The sequence below is a fragment of the Rhinopithecus roxellana genome, chromosome 7, assembly GCF_007565055.1.
Source record: "Rhinopithecus roxellana isolate Shanxi Qingling chromosome 7, ASM756505v1, whole genome shotgun sequence".
Taxonomy (NCBI): Eukaryota; Metazoa; Chordata; class Mammalia; order Primates; family Cercopithecidae; genus Rhinopithecus; species Rhinopithecus roxellana.
The window spans coordinates 137,750,437-137,777,537 of NC_044555.1; the positions used below are offsets into that span (position 1 = coordinate 137,750,437).

At 37.3% G+C, this 27,101-nt stretch overlaps 1 protein-coding gene across 1 annotated transcript in view; it reads left to right on the forward strand.

The window, feature by feature from the left end:
• The window catches only part of PASD1 (PAS domain containing repressor 1), a 99,392-nt gene that overhangs the window by 32,726 nt on the left and 39,565 nt on the right, over positions 1-27,101 (forward strand). Inside the window, exons 2-8 of the mRNA XM_010358580.2 lie at positions 1,719-1,774; positions 7,318-7,406; positions 14,308-14,397; positions 22,216-22,315; positions 22,766-22,876; positions 24,205-24,335; positions 26,734-26,816. Coding sequence (XP_010356882.1) covers positions 1,747-1,774; positions 7,318-7,406; positions 14,308-14,397; positions 22,216-22,315; positions 22,766-22,876; positions 24,205-24,335; positions 26,734-26,816 — 632 coding nt within the window. The 5' untranslated portion in view covers positions 1,719-1,746. The remainder of the gene's footprint in view (positions 1-1,718; positions 1,775-7,317; positions 7,407-14,307; positions 14,398-22,215; positions 22,316-22,765; positions 22,877-24,204; positions 24,336-26,733; positions 26,817-27,101) is intronic.

Genomic DNA, 27,101 nt, shown 5'->3' on the forward strand with positions numbered 1-27,101 from the left:
TGTATTTGGGCCAGAAAATATGGTCTATTTGATAATATTCTTTGGTATGTGTTGATCTTTTTTATGGCTTAGAATGGCTTAGCTGTCTTTGGTGCTCTGAAATTTCACTGTGATGTTTCTAGGTGTGGTTTTATTTTAATTTATCCAGATTGGGTCACATTTTCCATTCTGGAAAATTTAAAATTGTCTCCTTACTGCTCATCTACCCTTGCTATTATGCCTACCTGGAACCTCTCTTAGATATATACTGTGCCTTCCCATTTTGTCCTTCATATCTCATAACCTCTTGTTTCATATTTTCCAACCCATTTTCTCCTACTGTATGGCAAGTTTCCTCATAGCTCTGTTCCATTTATTAATTTCCTTATCTGATGTTTCTAATACATTGTTCAACCCATCTTTTAAAAATTAATTTCATTGAATATATCTATTTATATAACTTCTAATTCATCTTTCTCCACAGCTATTTGAAGTTCTTAGGGGTTTCATACTGTTGGGGTGTGTGTGTGTCCCTTAGTTTGGGGATTGATAGATTATTTCCTTACGTATTTTCTAATTTTGAATAGTGAGCTCATCTTCAACAGTGCCTTATCTGTGTAAATTCTGTGGAATCTGTCTTTAGAAAGTATCTCTCCAGAAGGGGTTTATCTTTGCCTTTTCTGGAACCCCAAGGTTGATTCAGTATGGTGGTGTCTTTTCTCCTGCACCCAGAGAACATGCTGAGACAGACAAGCTTCCTGTTTTCTTCTTTTGTTGGTGGGAGGATTTTTTTTTTTTTTTTTTTCAATGTAATGTTAGCCTCTGGGAGTCCTGGCTACATGTAGGGAGAGGTGGTGAGTTTTAATTCCACTTCCTTGTTTGGGTTATTTTTTATCCATTTTTTTTTTTCAATGTAATGTTAGCCTCTGGGAGTTCTGGCTATACATAGAGAGAGATGGTGAGTTTTAGTTTCACTTCCCTGTTCAGGTTATTTTTTATCTAGGAGAGCATTAACGCCAAGCACGGGTTCATATTTTGTGCTTAGTACCTTTCGAGTGTTTGACTCCCCAAACTTTTCCTTACTTAGAGAGCATTTAAAGGATGTTTGCTATATTTTAATCACTTTTTTGTAACACATATGTATTGGGATGCCATTGACAACTACCTTGAGGCTTTGGCCTTGAGGTGATGTGTGAGTCTAATTGTACAGCTCAAAGCAGAGGACTTCAGTGATTTCAAGGCCATTGTTTTATATACCAAGGATTTCTGTGAACAACAATAATGCAGATTTTTCTCTTTTGTGGCATGTACATGCTTGGCATGAAGCTTTCAAACTGCATCTGTCTTCATTTCCTTAAATTTTCTCAAAGTTAATGAAAGTTAAATGAATTTAAGGGTATGGAACTAAAACTACAAATACTTGTTTTTTGTTTTTGTTTTTGTTTTTTGATTAAGTGGTGTAACCACAGAATGTTTTTGTAACTTTTACAAATATATTCATTTGTAATGTTATTATCAAAAATATTCATTGGGGATTACACAATAAAGCAAGTCTTCAACATCTACATAACATATGAGAATGTTATTGGTACTTAATGAAAGCCTATCTTTAAAAGAAGTAGGCATTCCTTGAGGGAAAAGTGTTACGCAATTGAGAATTTTGATTATCCTTATTGCTTTACTGTGATTCACCACTAAAACTGATTTCTTAGTAAAATATTGCTTCACTTTGATTTCAGGAGTCTTCCTTACATCACTGAATAATGAATGAGGATGAGAGAGAGAAAGAGAAGAGGTATGCATTCATAACTGACTGACATTTCTGTCAAAGCCCTCTCCCTCGTGCTCTGTTCCCATTTCACATCTAGCAAAATGCTACTTCCTCAGGGAAGCCTAATTCACTCAGAGAAATGTCGTTTCTCCAGTGTTGTTGTTTTTTTTTTTTTTCATAACTCTCAGCCCCAACTCTATTATAATACTTAGCACATTACCTATTTACCTGACAGCCCTCTTCCTCAAACTGTGTCCTCCATGCCTTGCACAGTGCCTGCCCAGAGCTGACTCTAATGGTTGTCAAATGACTGACAAGTATACAGTCCCTGATATTTTTAGAAGACTATTTTTGAGCCTTGGCTTGCCTACAGCTTAAATTCATTTGTGTTTGAGAAGATAAATTAACTTATTTTTCCAGATCAAACTTCTAAAATAAATTCAAGTACACTGATCAAAAAGTTTTTGTCAAAAGTTTGTAGTATGATCTGTAGTCTTTAAAAGTAAAAAAAAATCAAGTAGCATTTTATGATTCAGTCTTCTCTCTGAGAAGAGCATTGGCTTTGAGAGAGCCTCTTGTGTGATTATAGACCACTTAGAAAGAATTTAATTTTATCAGAAACACTCTTGCTAAAGGATGTAATAATATATGGTGGAACAAAGACCCACCATTAAATTCAAATTAATTTGGACTTATTTTATATAGTTCTTAGGTCACTGTGCCAGGTACTGTGCGGGGCTTTGTTCTGGAAGAGACAAGGAGACAGATATGGTCCCTACCCTCAAGGGCCCCACAGCAAAGGGAGATGAAGTTGGCTTTCATTTCCTTATTTTAATAATGACTATTATTGTTGCTCTATGGGTAATCAAAGGACTGGATTTTTGCTCAAATATTGACATTAACTTCTCCCTTTCTCTCTTCTTACCTTCTAGTGTTCCATTATCTGATTTCCCCGCCCCACCCTTGCCATTAGTAACCCTGATTGGTTTTCTTTTTCTCAATTAGGGATGAATCTGATGAATTCGAAAAGGCAAAGGCAAAGAAGGCCGAATTAACTGCCGTCTTGACAAGACTCCGCAAAATACTGCAAACTCATGGCTATCCTGTAAAAGGAGACAAATTGGAAACATTACAGAGCACCACTGTCCTTTCACAAGAGGACAAAGGTTTGATTTGTTCAGCCTCCACCATCATTATAGGTTTTCAATTAGCCACATTGAAAATTAGCTGTGGGTGGGACAACTTCGTCTCTCACTTTACCTCAGACATTCGTTGGGAAGAATTAATGATTAGAGGAACTCTTGAAGTACCTTCTAATACACAGATAGTTTGTTTCTTTGCATTCACAAGTTTGTATATGGTTGACACTTAAAATGTGATGGAGATTCATGCAAAAGTGGGCCAAGGAAATGAAAATTAATAGAAGCATATGTGGGAAATAATGCAAATTTCTGTATCTTAAGCACTTAAAGGTATGTAGTAAATGTTGCTGAGGGAAACATGACCCCGAGCCTGTAAAATATTACCTACAATATTTTAAGGTTTAACTCAGTAGGTTTAACTCAAAACATCTGAGTAAGTCATGCCCATAAATATGTAATTATTCTGTAATAATCTCTTACTTTAAAATAATTTTTGACCCCATGATACCTCCAGGTATTGCCCTATTTCTGTGTTCTCCTCCTTCACAGAAAAACTTACTGAAATGATTTTATGGGCCCTGTCTCCACTGGCTCACGTCCCATTCTTTCTTCAACCCACTTCACTGAGGCTTTAGCTCCTACCATTCAACTACAACTACTTTTGTCAGGAATACCAGTGACCTTCACATTGCTGAATTATTTGGTTTAACTGTCCTCATCTTTCTTGACTTTTCCAAAACATTGGACATGTGACCACTCCCTCCTTTTTGAAACACTTTTCCCTCAGGTTCCGGGACAGCACAATCACCAAGTTTCTTTCCTGGTTCATTGGCGTATTAGTCCACTTTCACACTGCTGCTAAAGACATACCCAGGCCTGTGCAATTTACAACAGAAAAAGGTTTAATTGGACTTACAGTTCCACATGGCTGGGGAAGCCTCACAATCATGACGGAAGGGGAGAGGCACATGTTACATTGCAGCAGGCAAGAGAGAGAATGAGAGCCAAGCGAAATGGGTTTCCCGTTATGAAACCATCAGCTCTCGTGAGATTTTTTCACCACCACGAGAACAATATGGGAGAAAGTGCACCAATGACTCAATTATCTCCCACCAGGTCCCTCCCACAAACGTGTGGGAATTATGGGAGTACAATTCAAGATGATATTTTGGCAGGGACACAGAGCCAAACCATATGACTTGGCCACTCTTTATCTGTGTTTTTTTACTTCTTCCTCCCCTTTCAACTTCTAAACATGGGTGTACCCATGGCTCAGTCCTTGGACTTTTTTCTCTTTTTTCTCTTTTATATTTACACAGTACTCATTTTCCAGGTTTCCTTATCTATTCCCTTGATTTGAAGTGTTATGTAGATATCAGTGACATCCACTTTTAAAATCTATCTCCAGCCCTGAGCTCCTTCCCTGAGAATCATACTTACTATACAATCAGCAAAAGAGTTTTCTACGTGATGTCCTCAATTGCATGTTAAATAGAAGGGTTAACATGGCCATAAAGGAACTCTTGATACCCCTCCACTGCATTGCCTGTCTCATCCCCGCCTCCAGTTCTCTTCATATCAGTAACTGGCAACCACCAGTCATTCTGCCAGCCGCACAAGCAAAAAGTTTAGAAGCCGTTCTTGTTTCCTCCACTTCATTCACCATCCTATCCAGTTCCTCTGCAATATTTTTTTGGCTTCTACCTAGACAGTATGTTTCATATCTATACATTTCTCACCATTTGCGTAGCCTTGATGTACCACCCAAATCCAGGCCACCATCATCTCTTACTTTTTTTTCTTTTTTAAATTGATCAATAAAAATTGTGTGGATTTATGGTATAGAACATGGTATTTTGATATATGTATACACTGTGGAATGGCTAAATCCAGCTAATTGATATATGCATTACCTCACATACTTACCTTTTTCCGACGAGACCACATCAGATCTACTCTCTTAGCAATTCTCAAGTGTACAATATATTGTTATTTACTGTAGTCACTATGATGTGTAATAGAACTTGAACTTATTCTAATTGAAATTTTGCATCCTTTGTCCAACATCTCCCCATTCCCTCATCTCTTACTTTTGATGAAGGTTCATAGCTAGATTCTGCCTCTGTCTTTACTACCCACTTCATTCTGTTTGCAGCAAACAGCCATAGGGATCTTGTAAAAATCTACCATGTCACTCTCCTGCTTAAAAGCACTTCATGGGCTGGGCATGCTGGCTCACGCCTGTCATCTCGGCACTTTGGGAGGCTGAGGCGGGTGGATCACCTGAACTCCTGACGTCAGGAGTTCAAGACCAGCCTGGCCAACATGGTGAAACCCCATCTCTACTAAAAATACAAAAAATTAACTGGGTATGATGGCAGGTACCTGTATTCCCCGCTACTCGAGAGGCTGAGGCAGGAGAATGGCTTGAACCCGGGAGGTGGAGGTTGCAGTGAGCTGAGATCGCGCCACTACACTGCAGCCTGGGAGACAGAGCGAGACTCCATCTCAGAATAATAATAATTAAAAGCATTTCATGTTTTACTCAACATAAAATATAGACTTCTTACCATATACCCTATATGATCTGGCCCTTCCTATCTCTCAGGCTTTCCTACTGCTTTACCCCCGGTCATCCCACTGTGGCCACTCTGGGATCCTTTCGTCTCTTCAAATAGACAAAATGATTTCCTGCTTCATGTTGCACTTACTGCTTCATCTCCCTGAGATGATTTGGTCCCATATCTTCACACAGTCGCTTTCTTGTCTATCAAATCTTAGCTCAGATGTTACCTTCCTAGTACCTTCCTAGTAAGGCTTTTCTTGATCACCCGATCTTACCAATTATTATACTTGCAGATACCTGAAACTGTCTGTTGTGTTGTCTGTTTGTTGATTATTTGTCTACGCTGCCCCATCAGTCTGTAAGATACAAAAGAACAATCATCTTATTTTTCTTGTTTATGCTATATCCTGGACCTGTAAAGCAGAATATGACCCATAGCAGAAGCTCTGTAAACATTTGTTAAATAAATGAATAAAAAAGGTTCAGTTTAACAAGTATTAAATCCCTGCCATGACTTAAGTACCATGTTAGACATTGGGGATATGGTGAAGAATTGGATGTGATGCACACCTTAGAGAATAAACAAAAACAAGTCCATGGGTAATAGTAAAGTAGAAAAGTCCTTTATGATTTATTTATAAAATACAGTGGTTATCCTTTCTTGGCAGTATATGAACTCCCTATCTTTTTTATTTCTTTGAATGAAGTATAGGAGGTGAAAGTTATTAGATGGAACTGGAAGGCAATGGAGAAATTTCTTCAGAAATTGACTGTGGAAGAGTATCATGGGTTGTTACTTGAGTTTGAAGAGCTATGCCTAGAATTGAGTTTCCAAGCTGGGACAGTGGTCAGGATCACTGATCTTGAGGCATTTATGCAGTTGGCATGGTTTACTTTTCATGTTACTCCTATTTCACGCCCAGTTACACACCCTATTTTCATTCCCTCATCAGTGAGGGCTCTAAAGTTCTCTTTATGCATGGCCTCCCTCTTACCCAACTCTACTTCTAGGAAAGAGTCAGAGACTCATGCCTGTCAAGAAAGCAGTAGCCACTGTCAACATTATCCTTTTCATACGATTTTATATTTTTAATAGAGATCAAAGTTGTATGCTGTGGGTCTCATTTTTCTGTGAGGAGAAGGAACTAATGTTTATTGACATGAAATATTAAAATCACTTGAGATTAGAGGGCTGTGTTAGTGAAGTCCCTTTGCTAGTGAAGTTAGTGGAGTAGGGTGGAGTTGGGGAGGTAGAGAGGGGCACATGTTGACAGCAAAGACTAAGCACAGGAGCAGAAACACACTTCTCATTGAGGAAACCAGAAAACCCTGAAGAATGTGATAGGACGGATGGGGGAGAGGACAGTACCAGTAGCTTGGAAGAGATGAAAGATAAGGCTTGAAGATATTCTAGTTAAGGGACCTTGTGTAAAGCTTAAATAGATGAAACTAAAGAGTGGAATTTCATAATTTAGTCAGGACTAGGGGAGGACTTTGGGGGTCTGGATCTGCTTAGAGCCCCTTGACTTACCTGGCAGATTATGGATACTGGGTTTTGGTAGAACTCAAGAGGAAAAAAAGAACTAGAAGTTGAAAAATCATAAAAGTGTTGAACAGGTCATAATGTGTGTGGTAGAAATTGAATTGGATGATCTTCAAAGTCTTTTTCAATTCCAAACACTTCTGTGTTTGTGATCATTTATATACAATTAGTTAGCCAACATCAGATCCTTCATTAGCACTCAGCATTTTCTCATGAGTCTTTTCTATAAATTAAGTATAACTTTGAAAAATCTAATACCCATAGCTAATCATTTTAATGTGACACTGTTCTGTACTTTCTTCCTTTTTCTAAAAAGACAAAGTCAATCCAAAAAGCTCTCAAAGGAAATTAAATTGGATTCCATCTTTTCGTACCTATGATGACTTCAACCAAATGATGCTACAGGTAAGAGGGCTTTTGTTCTTTGATTACTTCATATGTTGAATACATGTAATAGAAGGCAAAGAATAGTGTTTGTCAAAGTGTGATTAGGAGATAATATGCATTAGAATCAACCAGGGAGCTTGATAATTTAAATCGTCCACATCAGAATCTCAAACCTGTTAGGGCCAGGAGTTTGCATTTCTCTCAAGCTCCCCGGATGCTTCCTATGCCAACTGAGTTTTGAGAAACACTGATTTTGAGTGACAACAAACACAAACAAATCTTTGCATAGGTTAGTGGCAAGTTAAGTGGTTATCTGGTAGACTCTTCCAATATAGATGGTTATACTCTAATGAATTAGCCTTCAAGTAGTTGTTCCCCCCTCAAGAATGTAAGGTGTTTATAGTTTCTATCTCCAAGTGAACTGGTTAGTTTCACAAGCCACAAACTGCACTCCGAAGGACCATATTCCTTTGAGTTGGACAGATAAGGATACAGATTTTGCCTTTGTCACTTACTTGCTGTGTGTCTTGACTGAATTACCATCTCTGAGCCTTGATTTCTTTCTCTTTAAAATGAGTAAAAATGATCTTTATCTCATTGAGATGATGTGAGAATAAAATAAAGTGAACATGTGTAAAATATATAGTACACTGTTTGGCAATGTTAGACACCCAGAAATTATCAGTCTGGTCCCTTTTCTCTTTCAGTATTGGCTGATCACCCAGCACTATGACCATTAGTGGTCATAATGGTGTCTGAGAAAGGCATTGTGTGAGTGAATCTTTTCAAACCCATCCCAATGTTAGAGGCAAAATTCTACTGACTGTGAATGAGTGGAGCCATATTTTAATATTCTACTTCATTTTTCTTCCTTTTAAGCAACAGACTCTCACTTTTTTTTTTTTTTTTTTTTTGACACAGGGTTTCACTCTGTCATCCAGGTTGGAGTGCAGTTGTATGATTGTGGCTCACTGCAGCCTCAGCCTTCTGGGCCCAAGCAATCCTCCCACCTCAGCCCCTAAAGTAGCTGGGACCAGAGGTGCACACTACCATGCTCAGCTAATTATGTTTTATAACTCTTTATAGAGACAAGGTCTTACTATGTCACCCAGGCTGGTCTCCTGAGCTCCTGGGCTCAAACGATTCACCTTGGCCTCCCAAAGTGCAGGGATTACAGGCATGAGCCACTGCACACGACCCTCTCTCAATTTTATTAAAGGTTTTGTTTTAGGGATCCTATACACAAATATTTGCTAAATAGAGGACTTAAAATGTGTTATGTGAAATCCTGTTACCAATTTTATGAAACCAGATGCTTATTTGAAATATTTTAGAAGCTAGACAAGGTATAACTACACCCTAGAGGGATAATTATGTTCACAACTACAGAATATATGGCATTCAACTGGAAGGATCAGAATATCTTGGGTAATTCCCTGCTTTCCACTTTTTCCCCCTCCATTAGGCTTTAATAACTTCCCTAGAAAAGTCTGTTCTTTATTCATGAAGTTTTTTCTTGCAATAAACAAGCTCAGTCTGACTAATCAGAGCTGACTTCAGCCAGAGAGATGGAAACATCAGGGAATCTGAGAAGAGGGACAGTAGAGGGCTCTTTCTCTTCACTTTCCAGTTTCATTACAGCTTTGGCCATTCTTTTGAAGCATGAAAGAAAGCGGAGTTTGGAGGGCAAGAGATCAAGGTGCCTTGGTTTCTTATGGCTTGTATTTCAGAGCAATGACTTAGCTTTGGATGTTTCCTTCCTGTTTGCCATACTGTTGGTCAAACGTAACAGCCTCCTGACATCTGTGTATCAACTTACACAGTGCTCTCATGTAGAGTAGCCGATTTCATCCTCATAAGAAGCCTATGATTAAGTTAATAATGATGTTGATCCTTTTTACTGTAGGAAAGAGGAGACCAAAGCTGGGAGAGCTTGCACCTTGCACCTTGTGCTACTCCAAGACCTGTTGAGTAGCACAGCTAAGTAGCACACCATGTTTCCTCACTTACACTCCAGCCCATGGGGGTCCAGACTAACTCAGAGCAAACCATCTCAGTAGAGAATGTGGTAATCAAAATGCCAAAAGCAAGCAGACATACAAAAAATGAGTAGAGGAGCAAAACGCCTTACCAGATCTGCCTAGACTCTTTTCTGAACCTATGTGTTTGGAAGGTCACTTCAGGCATGTGGCAGTTTTGGACATTATCTTTTGACGTCTAATAGGAAATAGCAAGCACCCAATTTTAAAAGCTTTTACTTAAAATTTTATCTTACAAAAATGTATATAACATATATTAACAGTTAAAAAATAGTACAGGTAACACTGAGGTTAAGAAATAGAGCATTACCAGATCCTTTGAAATCCCCTTTGTCATGATCTTCTTCTTCCACACCACTTCTTCCCTACCATTTCCTGAGTTCTGTATCAATATTCCTTTGACTTGCTTTGTATTTTTAGGACAAGTGTATGCATCTGTAAGTGATATGTTGTTTTCTTTTGCATGACTTTCACCTTTATATAAATTGAATCATATTGTATGTATTCTTCTCTGACTTGATATTTTTGCTCAACCTTTTTCAGTTCATCCATGACACTACATGTAACTCTAGTGCATTCATTTTTACTTCTGTATTCTTGTTAGAACATACTATACAATTACTTAACCATTTTACTGTTGATGGGCACTAGAAATCTGTTTTAGCTCATGCTCCTTAGGAAGTAGAGGCAGAAACAAAACTTACATGCTGAGGTTTTAGTGGGATATGCATTCTCAGGATAGCGAGGGTGAGGGGGAAAGAAAAGTAAGGCAGGGACAAAGGGAACTGAAATTTAGGATAGTTTATTACCAAGCTGGATACAGCTTCACAAGAACACACAGTGGGTTGTTCAGTCACTCTTAAACTATGTAAAAGGCACCACACCTTAGAATAGTCTGTATAGGGGAGGAAGGGAAAATACTGTATCTACCAGTTCCTTTCTATCTCCTGTCATTTTCTATCTCCTGTCATTAGTCAAAAGTCACCTGGCTTTTTTGGAAACCCACTAGGGTACCCAGATCCGATGCCCCAAGGTGGATGAAGTTACTGCTTTCATGAATCCAGTCACTTTGGATGGATACTGAAACCCCTACTGCTGGCGGAATTAGGAGACTAGGCTGGGACTGCAAAAGGAAAGCTACAATCCCTGGCTTGATTGAGGGTGGGATGGGGTATGAATCAGAGGCGCATAAACTGGGTCTTGTAGAGCTGTAGGTTTTTGTTATTGAGAGCAGTTTTGGTTTGAACATTTTTGTTTGTATATCCTTTTCCATATAAGCAAGAGTGTTTCTAGGTGTATATCTAGGAGTGAGATTGCTGGAGGGTAGGGTGGAGTGGTAGGGTAGCTCCCCTTTACATGAAAATGACAATGCTTTTCAAGTGGCTGTGTTTCATTGTGTATTTTACTGTTCATTTATATTCTTAGTAGTAGTGGATGAAAGTTCTTATTGCTCCACATCCTTGCTAACAATTTATTGTCTAATTTTTAAATTTTTGTCAATTGGTTGGGAATGGAATGGTGTCTTGTTTCATTACAAATGACAATGAGCGTCTTTTCACAAATTTTGAGGCCATTTGTGTTTCCTCTTCTATGAGATGCTTGTTTCTAACCTTTGCTCAGTTTCTTATGGTATTGTTGTTCTTTCTAATTATTCATATGTTGGAGATTTTAAAAACAGATTCTGGAAATGAATCACTTGCAAGTTATGTGTTACAAAATTCTTGTTCTAGTTTGAAACTTGCCTTTTCACTATTTAAGGTGACTTTTGACAAACAGAAATTATTAATTTTAAAGTAATGAAATTTACCAAAGAGTGTTTACTTTCTTGTTTAAAAAATCCTTACTTACCACAAGGTAATAAATATATTCTCTTATATTTTATTTTAAAAGCTTTAACGTTTTATCTATTATATTTAATGTGTTCATACTTTTTGAGTTCTTTTTTGTGTATGCTATGAAGGAGAAACATTACAAAGATAAGAGAATATTTTAAAGTAGTGATTTTGCTGTTTAATGATGATGTGATTGGTTATATTTTTTACTTCTTCCCAAGTCACTTTTTGTAATTTATATTTTTCTAAGACTTGCTTTCAAATTTGTTGGCATAAAGTTATTCATAATGAAGCTTCTGTAATGATATCCACTTTTCACTCCTAATATTGTTTGTGTTTTTTGCCCCATGATTCATCTTACCAGAGGTTTGTCAATTTTAATGTTCTTTTCGAAGAATTGACTTTTAACTTTCTTGATTCTCTCCATTGTGTCATTATTTTTTATTTTATTAATTTCTGCTGTTTTTATTATTTACTTTTTTCTACTTTTTTGGGTTCGTTTTTTGTTCTCTAACAATTTTGGATTATTTAATTCATTGATTTCTAACCAATTTTCTTTTCTAATATATACACTTAGGCAAAGATTCCCAAATGTTGTTTTAGCTGCATTTCACGAGTCTTGATAAATGGTGTTTAAAAAATTATTATATCATAAATACTTTCTAATCTCCATTATAACTTATTATTTGGCCTGTTTTTTTATTATTGTAAAATGTATATAACATGAATTTACCATTTAATCACTTTTAAATATAGAGTTCAGTGGCATTACGTACATTCACATTATTGTGCAACCATCACCACCATCCATTTCCAGCTTTTAAAAGCTTGCGTAACTGAAACACAATAACTCCACATTCTCACTTTTTCCCAGTTCCTGGTAACCACCATTCTACTTTGTGCATCTATCTATTTGGCTGTCCTAGGAACTTCATATAAATGGAATCATACAGTAGTGTCCTTTTGTGACGTGTTTCACTTAGTATAATATCTTCATGTTTCATCCATGTTGTAGTACGTGGCAAAATTCTCTTTCCTTTTAAGGCTGAATAATATTTTGTTTTTTGTTATGCATTTTGGTTATACATTCATCTGTTGGACACTTAGATTGTTTACACCTTTTGGCCATTATGAATAATGCTTCTGTGAGCATAGGTGTACACATATCTGTTTGAGTTCCTGCTTTCAGATCTTTTTTTTTATACACCCAGAAGTGGAAATGCTGAATCACATGATAGTTCTATGTTTAGTTATTTGAGAGACTGCCATAGAGTTTTCTATAGCAGCTTTGTCATTTTCTACTACCCTCAATAGTGCATAGGGGTTTCAATTTCTTCATATCTTGTCCCAAAACTATTTGTTTTGTTTTAATCATAGCCCATCCTAATGGGTTTGAGGATTTTGTGACTTTATCCAAATGTAGAATCCTGTTTGCAATTACTTGGGCTTCCTGAATCTTAAGATTGGTGTATTTTATTACTTCTGCATAATTTTCAACCTATATCTCATTGCGTATTTCCTCTTCTCTGTTATATTATCTCCTTCTGGAACACTGATCAGACATATGTTGGACTTTCTCATTCTCTTCTCCATGAAATGAGTTTATCTTATTTTTCCATTTGTATGTCTCCTTGTGTTACATTCTGAGTCATTTTCTTAGCTCTTTCCAGCTCAACAATTTTTTTTCTGGCTGTGTTCTAACATGCTATTTAACCTATACATTAAGTTTCTAATTTTGATGACAATATCATCTATAGACATTTTGTTTGATTATGTTTTATATCTCACGAGTCAGTTTTGAGTCTCTTGTTTCTTCATATTTTTAGTGCCCTTTGTTATTTATTTAAGCCTATTAAGCATACTTGTTTTGTATTCTGTATCTGATAATTCCAATATCTGTTATTTTTTAAATATGATTCTTTATTATGTCTATTGCCTCTTGTTTGTAATGCTTCATTTCTTCCTGTGTTTTATTTTTATTATAAGCTCGTATTATTTGTAACTTTATCTGCATGAGTTCTTTGAACCCTCATTTTAAAATCATTGTCTAGATGTGATTTTGATTTACTTTTATTAGACATATGGGGTCAGGATCACTTTAAACTAAATATTAGACTTTGGTTGTTGAGGGCCACACAGGTAGTGTATGAATTCTAGCTCCAAGTTTGTGTAAAGGTGGGCTTCTGCTTAGTGCCTCCTAAAGTTGACTATTTTCTCTTTTCCTACTCTTCCCAGGACTGAGGCTGAGGGAGGCATGCACATTCCCTGTCTCCTTTCACTGGATAAGATTTTTCTGTTTCACCTGTTGAAGGTGTCACCCTTTTGGAGACCTGGCTTCATATTGTGGTCTTTGATTTCACCTCCTGCCTTGTACAGGCCTCGGCTTTGCTTTTGTCCCCCAAGCTCTAGGCCATCAGTGTTGGAAGATAGTCTCAAGGCAAATACAGGGTCTAATATTCTCTGATGTCTTAATTCTCACAATCTAGTCATTTCTGATACCAGATTATTTCCCTTACTTTACCAATAGCTTGGTCCTGTTTTGAAAAATAAGTTTTAATATATTTTATTCATCATTTTAGATATTCTCTACCAGGAGACATTTGTCTGGCTATTGAATCCATTATATAGCAGGAAAGTGATGGCAGTATCCATATTTATAAGGAGATGACTAACCTAACCACAAATGAAAGTGTCCTTAAAATATTTTTAACTTTTTTGAAATTAAATGTTCTTAAAGTGAAACAACCTACACATGGAAATGAATCTTCTCAGCTTGTGTTAGAGAATTTCATGTTAATTGGGTGTACATTGAAATTTGTTTGTTTAAGTGACACATCATTTGACAAACATTTCATGCTTAAGGTTAAGTAGATTCTGTGTAGGAGGCAGAATAATGGAATTTTAATTAAGTCTGTGCCTACTTTATTGATATTTAAGGACTGCAATACATTTCAGTGTGCTGTTATAATTATCTAAGCATTTAGCAATAAAGCTATCATTTTATTATTGTTCCACTATTTAATTACATTATTATCCTCTCGTCATTAGTTATTAGATGGCTTTATGATTACACTGAACGCAGATGGAGTGATCATTCATGTGGCTGAAAACATCTCTTCTCTTCTTGGACATTTACCAGTAAGTTCCTTCTACTTTTGGGAAAGTGGATCATTCTGGTTTGTTGTTTAGGGGTTCATTATTTATTTTCAGGAGTGTAAAGCTCATCAGAGAAGATGTTTTCCATGTTGTCAAAACGTGCCCCTGTTTTATTGTCATTTTCATTGGTTTCAGAATATTGTAGATTGGGTGCCTTTGTAAACAACATAAATTTATATTTTATAGTTTTAGAGTCTGAGAAATCCAAGATCAAGGTGCCAACAGATTTGGTGTCTAGTGAGGGCCCACTCTCTGGTTCATAGACATCTTTATTCTTATTATAACCTCACATAGTAGAAGAAGCAAGGGAGCTCTTTTTTTTTTTTTTTTTTTTTTTTTTTTTTTTTTTTTTTTTTTTTTTTTTTTTTTGAGATGGAGTCTCACTCTGTCACCCAGGCTGGAGTGCAGTGGTGCGATCTTGGCTCACTGCAACCTCTGCCTCCTGGGTTCAAGTGATTCTCTTGCCTCAGCCTCCTCAGTAGCTGGGCTTATAGGCACACGCCACCACACCTGGGTAATTTTTGTATTTTTAGTAGAGACAGGGTTTCACCATGTTGGCCAGGCTGGTCTCAAACTCCTGACCTCAAGAGATCTGCCCATCTCGGCCCCCCAAAGTGCTGGGATTAAAGGCATGAGCCACCATGCCCAGCCTAGGGGTCTCTTTTATAAGGACACTAATCCCATTAATCATCTCCAAAGACCCCATCTCTTAATATAATACCATCACATTGACAGTTAGATATTTCAATATATAAAGTTTTGGGGGACATAAACATTCAGTCTGTAGCAAGGCCTTGATATTCCACTTATACAGGTGTTTGAGGAGGGGTTACCTAGAATACATTTACCAACAACAACCCTCCCACACAAACTGCCTGCCATTGGCATGGTTGTGTTAATAAAAAGTTTTGGGAGAGGATATGAAGAAATTGAAACCCCTGTGCACTATTGGTGGTAGTGTAAAACAATCATATCTCGGTTGTTGTTTTCATTACATATTCCTCATTCCACAGAGTTGTCTCAAGAACTTGACAAACCCTGATCCAGAGATCTGTAGCGCTCAAGTTTGGAACATGGAAGTTAATAGAAGCTAGGGTTAGATTATCCTGTAGTTGGGTTGGAAGTGGATTAAAAACATTTCACTAGTTTAGCCAGGCCAGTTGGCATGTTCCATGGCCTGCTTGGAAACTCAGAGTCCTTATACCCTTTAAAAAAAATTACAGATGCGGCCGGGCACAGTGGCTTACGCCTGTAATCCCAGCACTTTGGGAGGGCGAGGCGGGCGGATCACGAGATCAGGAGATCAAGACCATCCTGGCAAACACGGTGAAACCCCGTCTCTACTAAAAATACAAAAAAAAATTCGCCAGGTGTGGTGGCAGGCATCTGTAGTCCCAGCTTCTCGGGAGGCTGAGGCAGGAGAATGGCGTGAACCTGGGAGGCAGCGGAGCTTGCAGTGAGCGGAGATCGCTCCACTGCACTCCAGCCTGGGTGACAGAGCGAGATTCTGTCTCATAAAAAAAAAAAAAAAAAAAAAAAAAAAAAAAAATTACAGATGCTAGAATCAATCTCTTTTATTTCTCATTCTCTTTCGTTTTTTTAAAAAGCAGTTTACATTTTCAAATTCAGCTTATATTTGTAGGCTACCAAAACAGCTGAATAAAATGCAAATAGTAGAGATATTTATTGGATTGCACTTTAGTATATTTAAATCATAGAAGGAAAAGATTCTTTTAAAATCTATATTAAAAGAAGGAATGTGCAAGTATGATCCATTACAGCTTAAATTTTATTATAATGAAGACCAGAAAACTACCCAAATTTTTGTGGCATCAGCTATTGCTTAAACCGAATTGGTCATTTGCTGAGACTGGTGACTTTTTCTTATTATGTGAGGATTTATTATAGTGATGGTGTTAGTTATGATATGATCTTGCTTCTTTATGTATTTGGTTCAAAGTTTTCATTATCAAGAAGCTCTTTCACCCTTCAACATTTGAGATACCACACACACACACGCCGCCCCCAAAACCACAAGGTCTAGAGAGGTAGCTGGGACATGTACTTTGAACTGTCAGCCTTAAACAATAGACTTGATTTACCTGAGATCAGTGTACTTAAAAATAAATGTATAACTATTATATTTGTACATAAACATTAAATGGGAATTAAGTTACATATTCCTATAAAACAAGGTTAAAAACGACTACACCTGAGGCATAGTTTCACACTTCCTCATTAAATCCTAACTGTTCTTAATTTTTTGAAACAGGCAATCTTTTTCTCAGGCTTTGATTAAAAATTTCATTTTATAAGTCATCCAACTTATATTATAAAATGGAGACCGAACCATTTCTAGAGTGTCTGCGTGGCTCCAGGAATCTTCAGTTTCATTGCACATGTAGGCACCTCTGTCTGTGGAGCAACTCCAAACTAATAGCATGGTGGAATGGAAAGAACTCGGTCTTTGGAATCAAATAATCTAGAAATTAAAATTTGCTTTGTTTCTGTCTACGTAACCTTTAGTTTCTCTTCTATAAGTGGGGAAATAATATTACTTAGAGAGTGCTGGGAGATGAGTTATTATAAATAACGTGATTGGCTAAGGCCCGTCTGATCAGGTGACATTTGTACAGAGACCTGAATGGAGTATGTGTGATATGCAGGTAAATGGAGCAAGTATCTTTCAGACAGAGGAGAAAGCATATGTAAGAGCCCGAAAGCAGGAAAAGGTACAGCAAAGAGAACAGTGTGACTGGAGTGGTGTGAGCAAAAGGAAAATAGAGATGATAAAATCAGAGCAGTAACAGGAGAAGTAACATCCCCTTTCCTCTGAGATGGGAGGAAGCCATTGGGGAGGCTGGAGCAGATGAAAGAAATGATCTGACTTAAGTTTTATCAGAATCACTTTGGCTGTTATGTCAAGAATTGGCTATGAGGGGCAGGCATGGAAGTACAGAGTCCACTTGGAGGGCCATAGATGGTAGTGGGTTGGATTAATGTGGCAGTGAAAGTATTTTGTAGGTAAAATAAGTTGTTTTGCTGATGTATTGAAGATGGGTATGACAGAGAGATAAGATGTGTCCAAGTTATGCTGTTACAACGCATACCATGAATAAAATGATGCCTGTTATCATCATCATCATGGTATTAAACTTTTATCTGAAACCTGCCATCATATTTTCCCAATCATTGATTTCATTGACAGTTTTTTTTTCCTTTGGAAAAACTCATAGTCATTTGTAGTAGTAAGTTCTAGTCACTGCCCCCTGTTCTTAGCAGCCTGCCCTCCTATTCACCCTACTCCAACGTTCCGCCTGAAAATAAAATCAAATCTGGGAGTTTACATATATTTATTCTTTTTTGCAGTTCTAAAGCAAATGAAACTTTTAAAACATACACTACATCTGAAAAGATTCTCAGCATTGAATCTTTAAGAGATTAGACTTTAGCGGATTTTGAACATAGGTACATGGTTAGTTTATGATAACTGTGATGAGATTTGCTCTGTTTTCCCTGAGAAGCTTACAGATAGTAGAGATGTAGTAGTGATGAGTCTCATTTGATTTGAGATGCAGCCTAAATCTCCTGCAGAGGATCTTATCCTTCCCCGTGCCCCATACAGTTGAATAGTTTTCTAATGCATGTGTAATATGAATGTCTTTGGCAGTAAAAAAGATGCTTCTTGCCTAGATTCTCAGTAAATGTCATGGAGTCCCCAGTAAATTTCTTAATTCTTTTTTTTTTTTTTTTTGGCGTGACTGAGACTCACCATGCTAATATTTGTGTGACAACTAATAGATATTTGCAAACTTGGCTTTTGAAAAAACATCTTAATTTTTCGCTGGTATTTATCTTTGCTTCATTAAGTTCTAAGTACCTTGATCTTTCTACCTTGTGTAATAAGAGCAAATGCTAAAAATTTACAAAAATAACATGAGGTTAATCACGCTTTCAGGTCTCTGCCCTTTTTCTAACTAAGGAACAAGGTCACTGGAACAGATCCACTGTTTCAATTGGTGGTTAATTATAAGGCTTATTGTCACTATTCCTATCCCTAGAGAATCAAAAAGAAACTCATTACCACTAGTCACATCCAAGAGAATGTAGACTATCAAAAGATAGCTCACTTTGAACTCTTTTAAGTGACAATGCTATCTTCATTTTTCAACTAATGAAAGAACTTATGAGACATAGCATTTTGTACCTCTTGTTAGGGTATTATTTTATACTTTACATCATAATTGATTGTGCATATTTAATCTGCCCTACTAGACTATGTGCTCATTGGAATTCATTGTCAGGTTCACCTTTTGTAACCCTTATAAGAAATAAGTGTAAAATCTTATTCAGTGAATTACTTCATGTAGAATGTCCAAAATACAGGAACTGGTCCAGTAGCAAATTTTCTGTTCCTGATGCAAATTGGACTTAGGCAGCTATGGTGTAGTAAAAGGAACAATAGACATGGAATTAGATGTAGCTTTCATGTCAATTTCATTTCTGCGTTTCTGAACTCTTGACAATTGGAGAAGCCTTAATTTCCTGAAGAATAAGACAAGGGATAATTCTTACTCTCCCAGGAGATTAAGTGAGCTTGTATATGTGAACATACCTAGAACAGTGACTGGCATGGAGCAGTTGTTTATCGTGTGTTAGATGAGTGAATGAATGAGTCGTCTCCACAGAGGTAACCTAGTTTGGCATCCAAAGTCTGTTTTATAACTAAACCAACAAAAACGTTTTTATTGAAAAAGTTAAATTTATTGAAAAAAATCTACGTTTCTTTTTACTGTGTGACTTTCACTGTCAAGATGTATTGCCTGTTAGTTGCATAATGTTTTGTTTGGTAAATTAAGGTAATATTTCTATCCTTAATCAAGCCAAACTTGATTGAGACAGCATCCATCTGCTAATTCGAGCATTGACCAGTTCATAGGCTGGCTTCTACAAATGGGCCATAAAGATATATTTCTGAATATTGACTGTAGATTATTAATGCTAATCAGTTAAAAAATCATTGGAATTTGTGGTTCGTCACACAAAGCCATTATTCAGCTACAAAGAATACTTTATTACTTTGTTGCTATCACATTAAAAGCTCATTACTTCTATATCTGATATTCAATTTATCCATGTCTCACCATATTTCAGCTACATGATACAATATTATTCATTCATTCAACCAATATTTACTGAATGCTTACCAGTGCCAAGCTCTGTTCTAGGTGTTGAGGATATAGCAGTGAATAAGACAGGCAAGGTCTCTGTTATACTGCAATTTACATTTTAATGGGGAAAGCAGATAATAAACAGATAACAAAAAAGGCAATAAGAGAATGTCAAGGAGTTGGTGCTATGTAAAATACTTTTGAGTAAAGACCTGTATTAAGTGAGGGAGAAAGCCATTGCAAGTATTTGGGAACCAGTGCTTCACATTTAAGGAGGAGTTAGTTCAAGGGCTCTGAAATGAGTATTTGCTCTCGTTGTGTTTGGATATGAATAAGGAGTTAGGTGTACCTGGAGTGCAGTGAGCAAGAGAGAGAGAGAGCAGATAAAGTCAATAGCAGCAAGGAACTAGAATATAGAGTGGTGAAAGCCCTTATAAAGACGTTGGCTTTTATTCAGAATGACTTGGATAATCAGCGGAAAATTTTGAGTGAACATAGGAATAGCATGATGTGGCTTATGTTTGGAAAGGATCACGCTGGCTGTTCTATAGAGAATGGAATGGTGGCGGAGGCATGGCAAGAATAGATGCAGGGAGAGCAGTTACGGCTACTGCAGTAATCCAAACTGGAAATGAGACTTGGACCAGGTGGTGAAAAGTGTACTAAGTCTGTACGTGTTTTGAAAATTGATCCATTAGAGATTGCTGATGGATGTTGAGTTTCAGAGATAAAAGGCAAGTCAAGGACAAGTAAATGGGTAAATGCTGGTTGCCATTACTGATATTAGGAAGACTGAGGGAGGAACATATTTTGTCAAAGAAAAGATCAGGAGTTCTTTTTGGATCTCTTAAAATTGAAATCTGATTAGACATCCAAATTGAGTTATCGTGCGGGCAACAGACGAGTATCTGCGAGTCATTAACAGATAGGTGGTATTTAATGAGATGGAAGTGGAAGAGACCACATAGGGAAACAGGCCTAATGACTGAGCCCTGGCACTCCGATGCCTAGTATTCAGGAAGCAAGAGTAAGATCTAGCAAATTGTGAAGGAGTAGCCTTTGAGGTAGAAGTATATCCGCATGTGTGTGGTGTCCTGCAAGTCAAGTAAATGTATCAAGGGAAAAGGAAGGATCAATTGCATCAAATGCTGAGATGCTTGGTAAGATGAGGGCTGAGAAGGGCTGAGAAGTGATGGTTTGATTTGGCAATATGGAGGGCATTAGTGCCCTTGACAAAAGCAGTTTCAGTGGAGTGGTTAGATATAAACTTCATTAGTGTGGTTTCAAGAAAGAGTGAGAAGTGAAGAAAGGGGAGGTGACAAATATAGTTTCATTTCAGGAATTTTTGTCCCAAAGTGGACCAGATAAGTAGAGTTATAATTGAAGGGAGAGGCGGTAATGTAAAGGAAGGTTATGCATGTTCAGAATTTTGTGTTGTTTTTGTTTTCCTGATTATTTTTAAAATTTCTTATTGATGTATAATGTTTGTACATAACTCCAGATAAGTAGAGTTATAGTTGGAGAGGCAGCAATGTAAAGGAAGGTTATGCGTTTTTAGAATTTTGTGCTGTTGTTTTTGTTTTCCTGATTATTTTTAAAGTTTCTTATTGCTATGTAATATTTGTACATATTTATGGCATACATGTGATATTTTGATACATGCATACAGTGTTTAATGACCAAATAGATGACAGATATCATAGCATGTATAATACAGCATTCTGTATGCTTATCGGAATACCCAGTCGAGAGGAAAAGAAAACTTGATGTGTGGGGTAGAGTAAGACTTTCTAGAACAATGTCTTTTCATAGTCTACAGAAAACGGGATGCAGTGCACAGGCGAAGGAGTCAAATTTAGGTAACAGCTTATTCATTGGAAGAGGAGGGAAAGCAGGTCTCTAGGCACAGGAACAGGTATTATCGGTTGGTAAATTTGGTGTCAGATGTTGACGTTTCCCATTTTTTTCACTGACTGAAACAAGAAATCAGGTCAGCTGAAAATGAAGGAAGGCTGGGGCGTTGGAGATTTGAAGGAAGAAAGAGTAGGGGAGCAAATTGTCTAAATAAATGAATTTTGGGCAGAGTTGAATACGTATCTCAAACAATATACTGCTTAGTTGTGGGTTTTTCTTCATCTACATTCAATTGCTTGGGTGAAGGTGTAGGTGTAAATGAAAGGTTGGAAGTAACTAGAGTCAAAATTTTCCCAGGCAAGTGTGGTAGAGGGAAAGAGCACATAGGAATGATTACAGTGACCATGGAATCTGAACTGGATAGGGAAAGATGTGATGATTTGAGGAAGATACAATGTACAGTGAAAATGTGATAGAAATGGGTTAGAGGTCTTAGTGGATGGAATCATTGTTGGAGAGGTGGTATATACAAGAGGGGTATTTGTATGAGTGCACTGGAAAGGTAGAAGGTGGTGGTCATAAAGTAGGATAATGTGAATTGTATTTTTTAGAGGTATAACAGATACAACTGTAGATGGCTGAGGTGGGGCAGAGCATGAGCTCGCTGGAGGTAAGGAGATAGAGGAACTGAACAGTATTAACACAGATAAAAAAGTTTACTCTCTCCCTCTTCTCCTCCCTTTCCCCTTCACCTCCTCCTCTCCTCTCCCGCCAGGCTGAGATTGTGGGCAAAAAATTATTAAGCCTTCTGCCTGATGAAGAGAAAGATGAAGTCTACCAAAAGATTATTCTCAGATTTCCTTTGTTAAACTCAGGTATGTATATTTTTAAAAGTAGTAAATTCTAAGGTTTTAAGGGACAAGTAACAATCACTCAATGGATTAATTTTTAAAAAGATAATTAGAGCATATATGGCTGTTGATCATATATTAATTTACTTTTATATAATATTGCAAACTATTTCTAGTGTTAAAAAATCTCTCCTCCATTAAATCTTATTCTTCACCACAGACCCTGAGTATTGTAGCATTTGTACAATTGCATTAGTGCTGTGTAAATAATGGACCATCGTGTGTAGTGTTCTAGCTGGTGCCCTGCTCTACTGATACAACGTAGATAGCTATGTAAATGCTAATGTTCATGGAAAGAAAATAATATTTTTGTAAAATCTAATCTAAGTAAGACATTGGTGATATGAAATAATCCAGTAGAATATGGTAAAGTACAAATGTAGACTTGTTTTGTATTTGTTCTCTTTTTATTAGAAACACATATTGAATTTTGCTGTCATTTAAAAAGAGGAAATGTTGAACATGGTGATAGTTCTGCTTACGAATACGTGAAATTTATTGTGAATGTAAGAGATATTTGTAATGGTAAGCAATTCTGTTTATCTTATCTATATGACATTTATGAGTTATGTAGCCGCTCATTACTAACATAAATGCTCTTCTGCTTGGTACTTGCAAACTGTCTGATATCCCTGTGGCCACAGTTTCTGACTACTCACATTAATTAGACTTTTAAAAAATTAACAGTGAAATTTACAAAGTGGGGGACACTGAGTTGTTAAGGATGGCTCTCTCCTTTTATAAAACAAGGAAATGATTGCAAACATATAACAAAAGAAGTTTAATGCATATCCAAGCTTAAAATAATGGGGACTCTATGTGTCTATGTGTACCAGAAATTAAAGTTTAAAGCAGTATGATAATGATAAGAAGAAGCTGATTTTGTGGTGGCCTTGGTGGGTTTTAAGTCATGCATAGGCTCCATTGGCTGGGGTCAGGAATTCTAACACCCAGTCAAGCACCAGTATATAAAACCTAGAGATCAATAAAGTGATCAATAAAGTTCTGTCCATTGGCCCAGAGGAATAGTGAGTGGGTTCATCATCTCTCTCTGGGAATTTGAATGGACAAAATGTGCCACTTACCGGAAACGAAAACCCAAATTTTTGTTGTGTGTGGATATAGGGTCCATTTTACAAATTTTGAGGTGTCAGAAACTGCAAGCTGAGAAATTAACATAAATTAATTAATATTAACTGGTTTGGAGCCATTAAAATATCTGGGACTTGAATCAGAGGTAAATAGCCCAAATAGCTAACAAATATATGAAAAGATACTCAAACTCACAAATAAGCAAAGAATGAAACATTTGAAAACCAATGACATTAGCACTCTACACCCATCAGAATGGGAAAAATTAGAAGTGTGAATAATACCAAATATTGGTGAACACGTGAGAAATTAATAAATAAATGAAATTAACTCACGCAAAAGCTGGCTGATATATTTGTCATGATTCTTGGAAATTAAAGGTCATACTTTTTGAAAAAATCTTACTTGACTATTTGTGCACAGGTTACACACACACACACACTCTCACACACTCTACCCATGTGGTCTACATAAAAAGAGAGGAGCCACATCTCTTTTGGAGGCTAAAATGTCCATCCACAGGGTAATAACGGAAAACTGAAAACCAACCTTAACTCTCAACATTTGATTCTCAGTAATGAATTATTTATGTTTTGGTGGGGAGGGTGGCTGAAAAGGAAAGAAGACAGGAAAAATCCCATGGCTCAGAATTTTGAAAATTGTCAGTGGGTTAGCAAACAGCACATGGATGTGGCAGGTATTTGTCTTCTTATTTTACTGGTCCACCTTTCTGTTGTCACATGTGTGTCTATCTTCCTTAGAGTCTACTGTGGTCTTTAGTGGCTTATTTTCCAACCACCTCCATGCTGACTTGTCTGCTGCATGTATTCCTCAGGAGGATCGGTTTTATCTTGTGGGAAATGTTTGCATTCTCAGGACTCAGCTCCTGCGGGTGGGTATACTGTGTTTGTGCTTCCCCCATTGTGGTGACGTGGGCTTCCTTTGAAGGGTCACTTCCCCTTTGGTCTCTCAGCCACAGGACAGCATTGCTAAATTACTCAGTGTGTGCAGAGGGTTGTGCTAGGGTATGCAAATAAGGAAAGTCAGCTCCTATGTTTCAGAAAGTGAACATCTCAATGAAAATTTGGACACACTCGAAAGAAATGCACAATCATTTACAAGTAGTCTTGACATAATATAAAATATTATAAAAGGTAGGTGCTGGGAACTGGAACACATTAAGAGAAATGAGCATTTTGGCAGGTAGATAAAGGAAGGCTTCTGATACCAGGTGAGTTTTGAGGCAGCTCCACCACAGCCCCATTGGGTAGCTGATTGTAAAGACTTCTGCTCTCTTTTTGTTCTCTAACATACCATTCACAAATTCTAGCTCTAAAAATAATTCACTTTGGGATTCATCTGATAGATTCAGCATCCATTAATTTATCCATTCAGTAACATATTTAGTAAGCACCTACTGTGTTCCAGGTACTGTGCTAGGTGCCAGAGAGACATTAGGGGAGATAGGCAATAGCTAAATAATATTGGAAAGTGCCATGGAGGATGACAGAATAATGTGCTAATGACTAGTGCGGGTGAGGAGTTCAGACAGAGTCGTCAGGGAAGGTTCTTTTCGGATAATTTGTCTTTTGAGCAGAGACCCCTAGGGATGCTAAGAAAGGAAGGCAATGCAGGTAGAGGGTTCAACATCTGTAAAAGACCTGAGGTAGTAACTAGCTTGGAGAGTTCCGAGTAACAAAGTAAGTTATGTGACCAGAGTAAGGTGAAAGTGGGAAGGAGCAACAGAAAATAAGATCCAGGAGAGAGACAGGGGACTGATTATGTAGAACTTTGAGATCCATGGTAATCAGTTTGGGTTTTATTTCAAGTGCGTTGGAAAGCAGGAAGGTGACATGATCTGATTTTCTTTGTTAAAGGTCAGGCTAAATACTGGGTGAGAAATAGAGTATAGAGAAACAAGAATGGAAGCAAGAAGACCTAAGTGAAAGATGACAGGGGCTTGGACTATGATTGTAGTAATGGAGATAAAAGTATTCTGATATGGGATATATTTTGGAGATAGTGCCCTTGCTGATGAGTTAAAAGTGTCTAGGAGAAGGGAGAGAAACATCTCATGGAGGACTCTTAGCTTTTTGGCTTGTGGAACTCAGCAAATGGAGGGAACTCAGCAAATAGAGGTGCCATTAACTGATTTTAGCAAGACTGGGACAATGTGGATCAGGCAGTGTGGGAGGCTAAAATCAACAGCACTGTTTGGGCCATGTTAATATTGTGTTGACGTTACAACATAAAACATATCCAACTCATTACCTTATAAGGGAAGCCTCTGATCCAGATTTCCTGTGTTCACATCCTTTCCCTACCAGCTGTGTGACCTTGGCCAAGTCACATCCTTTAGCCTCAGTTTCTTTTTCTATAAATGGCAGTCATAGTACCTTCTATTAGGGTTGTAAGGAGTAAATAAGACAGTTTCTCCTATATGGCAAGCACTCAGTAAATGTGAGCTATTACAATTGTCGTGATCATTGTTATTACTGTCATTATTACTGCCAGTGATCCAGAGAGGGCAACATACTTGCTTTACTTTTCATCTCTGGTTTAAAATGTGGGATTTTCAGACCACATTTTAGAAATTGTGGAGGGGGCCTTTACATTCAGTTTTAGAACAAGTAATATATGTCATCATTTCTTCAAATTTAAGATGGTAAGAAAAGCAGTATAGAAGAAAGACAGTTTAAGGAGGTTGCCTAATTCAGTTGCCCCTTCCATTATTCCTTCTTTGTAGCCTTGTGGGATTTGAACTGTCACATCTGCTATGAGAATACAGACATCCCACTTTGGAAGTCAACCCCAGTACCTACTTCCTTCTCTGAGAAAGAGAAAAAAATCTTGTTTGGCCCAATACCTTGGTTGCCCTTACAGCACAAGGAACTCTATTTGTGTTCTAGTCCAGTTTCTCTCTAGGTTTGTAGGATGTTTGTTCCATATTAGTGGACATTTTGGAGAAAAAGTCTTGTGCAAACAGATGGCTTTTTGGAGGAAGATTTTTTCACAGTGTGACTGTGTAGTACAGTGGGAAGAGTGATGAACTCACAGTTCAAACTTTGAAATTCTGCTCCTAGATCTACTAGCTCTATTTCTTGGGTCAAATCATTATATCTCTATAATCTTGAGTTTTTCAAATCTGTAAAACTCCAGTGCATTTCTCACATTGATATGCAGATTATTTGTAACATTGGATATGAGCATGCCTCCAAAATTAATATATGCTATGCATTTTTACTATTTGTATACATACTAAATATCTAAATATTTGAATTTTTCTGCAGCAACTGTACACTTCAAAGGCAGCCAGTGATGAAGCTGAACTTACACAAGATTCAGATGAGGAACCTTTTGTGGGAGAGCTCAGGTGAGAGGTAGTATTGATAAAGGTAATGAAGATCTAGAATACAATTTTACTGAACAAAACTAAAACGAGAAATAACACCTACAGATATTTTTTTCCCATCAAATTGAAAATAAAAAGAAAAAAGAAACAAATGGGCCAGGGATGGTGGCTCATGTCTATAGTCCCAGAACTTTGGGAGGCTGAGGCAGGAGGATCCCTTGAGCCCAAGAGTTTGAGACCAGCTTGAGCAACATAGTGAGACCCTGTTTCTACAAAAAATACAAAAAAACTAGCCAAGCATGGTGG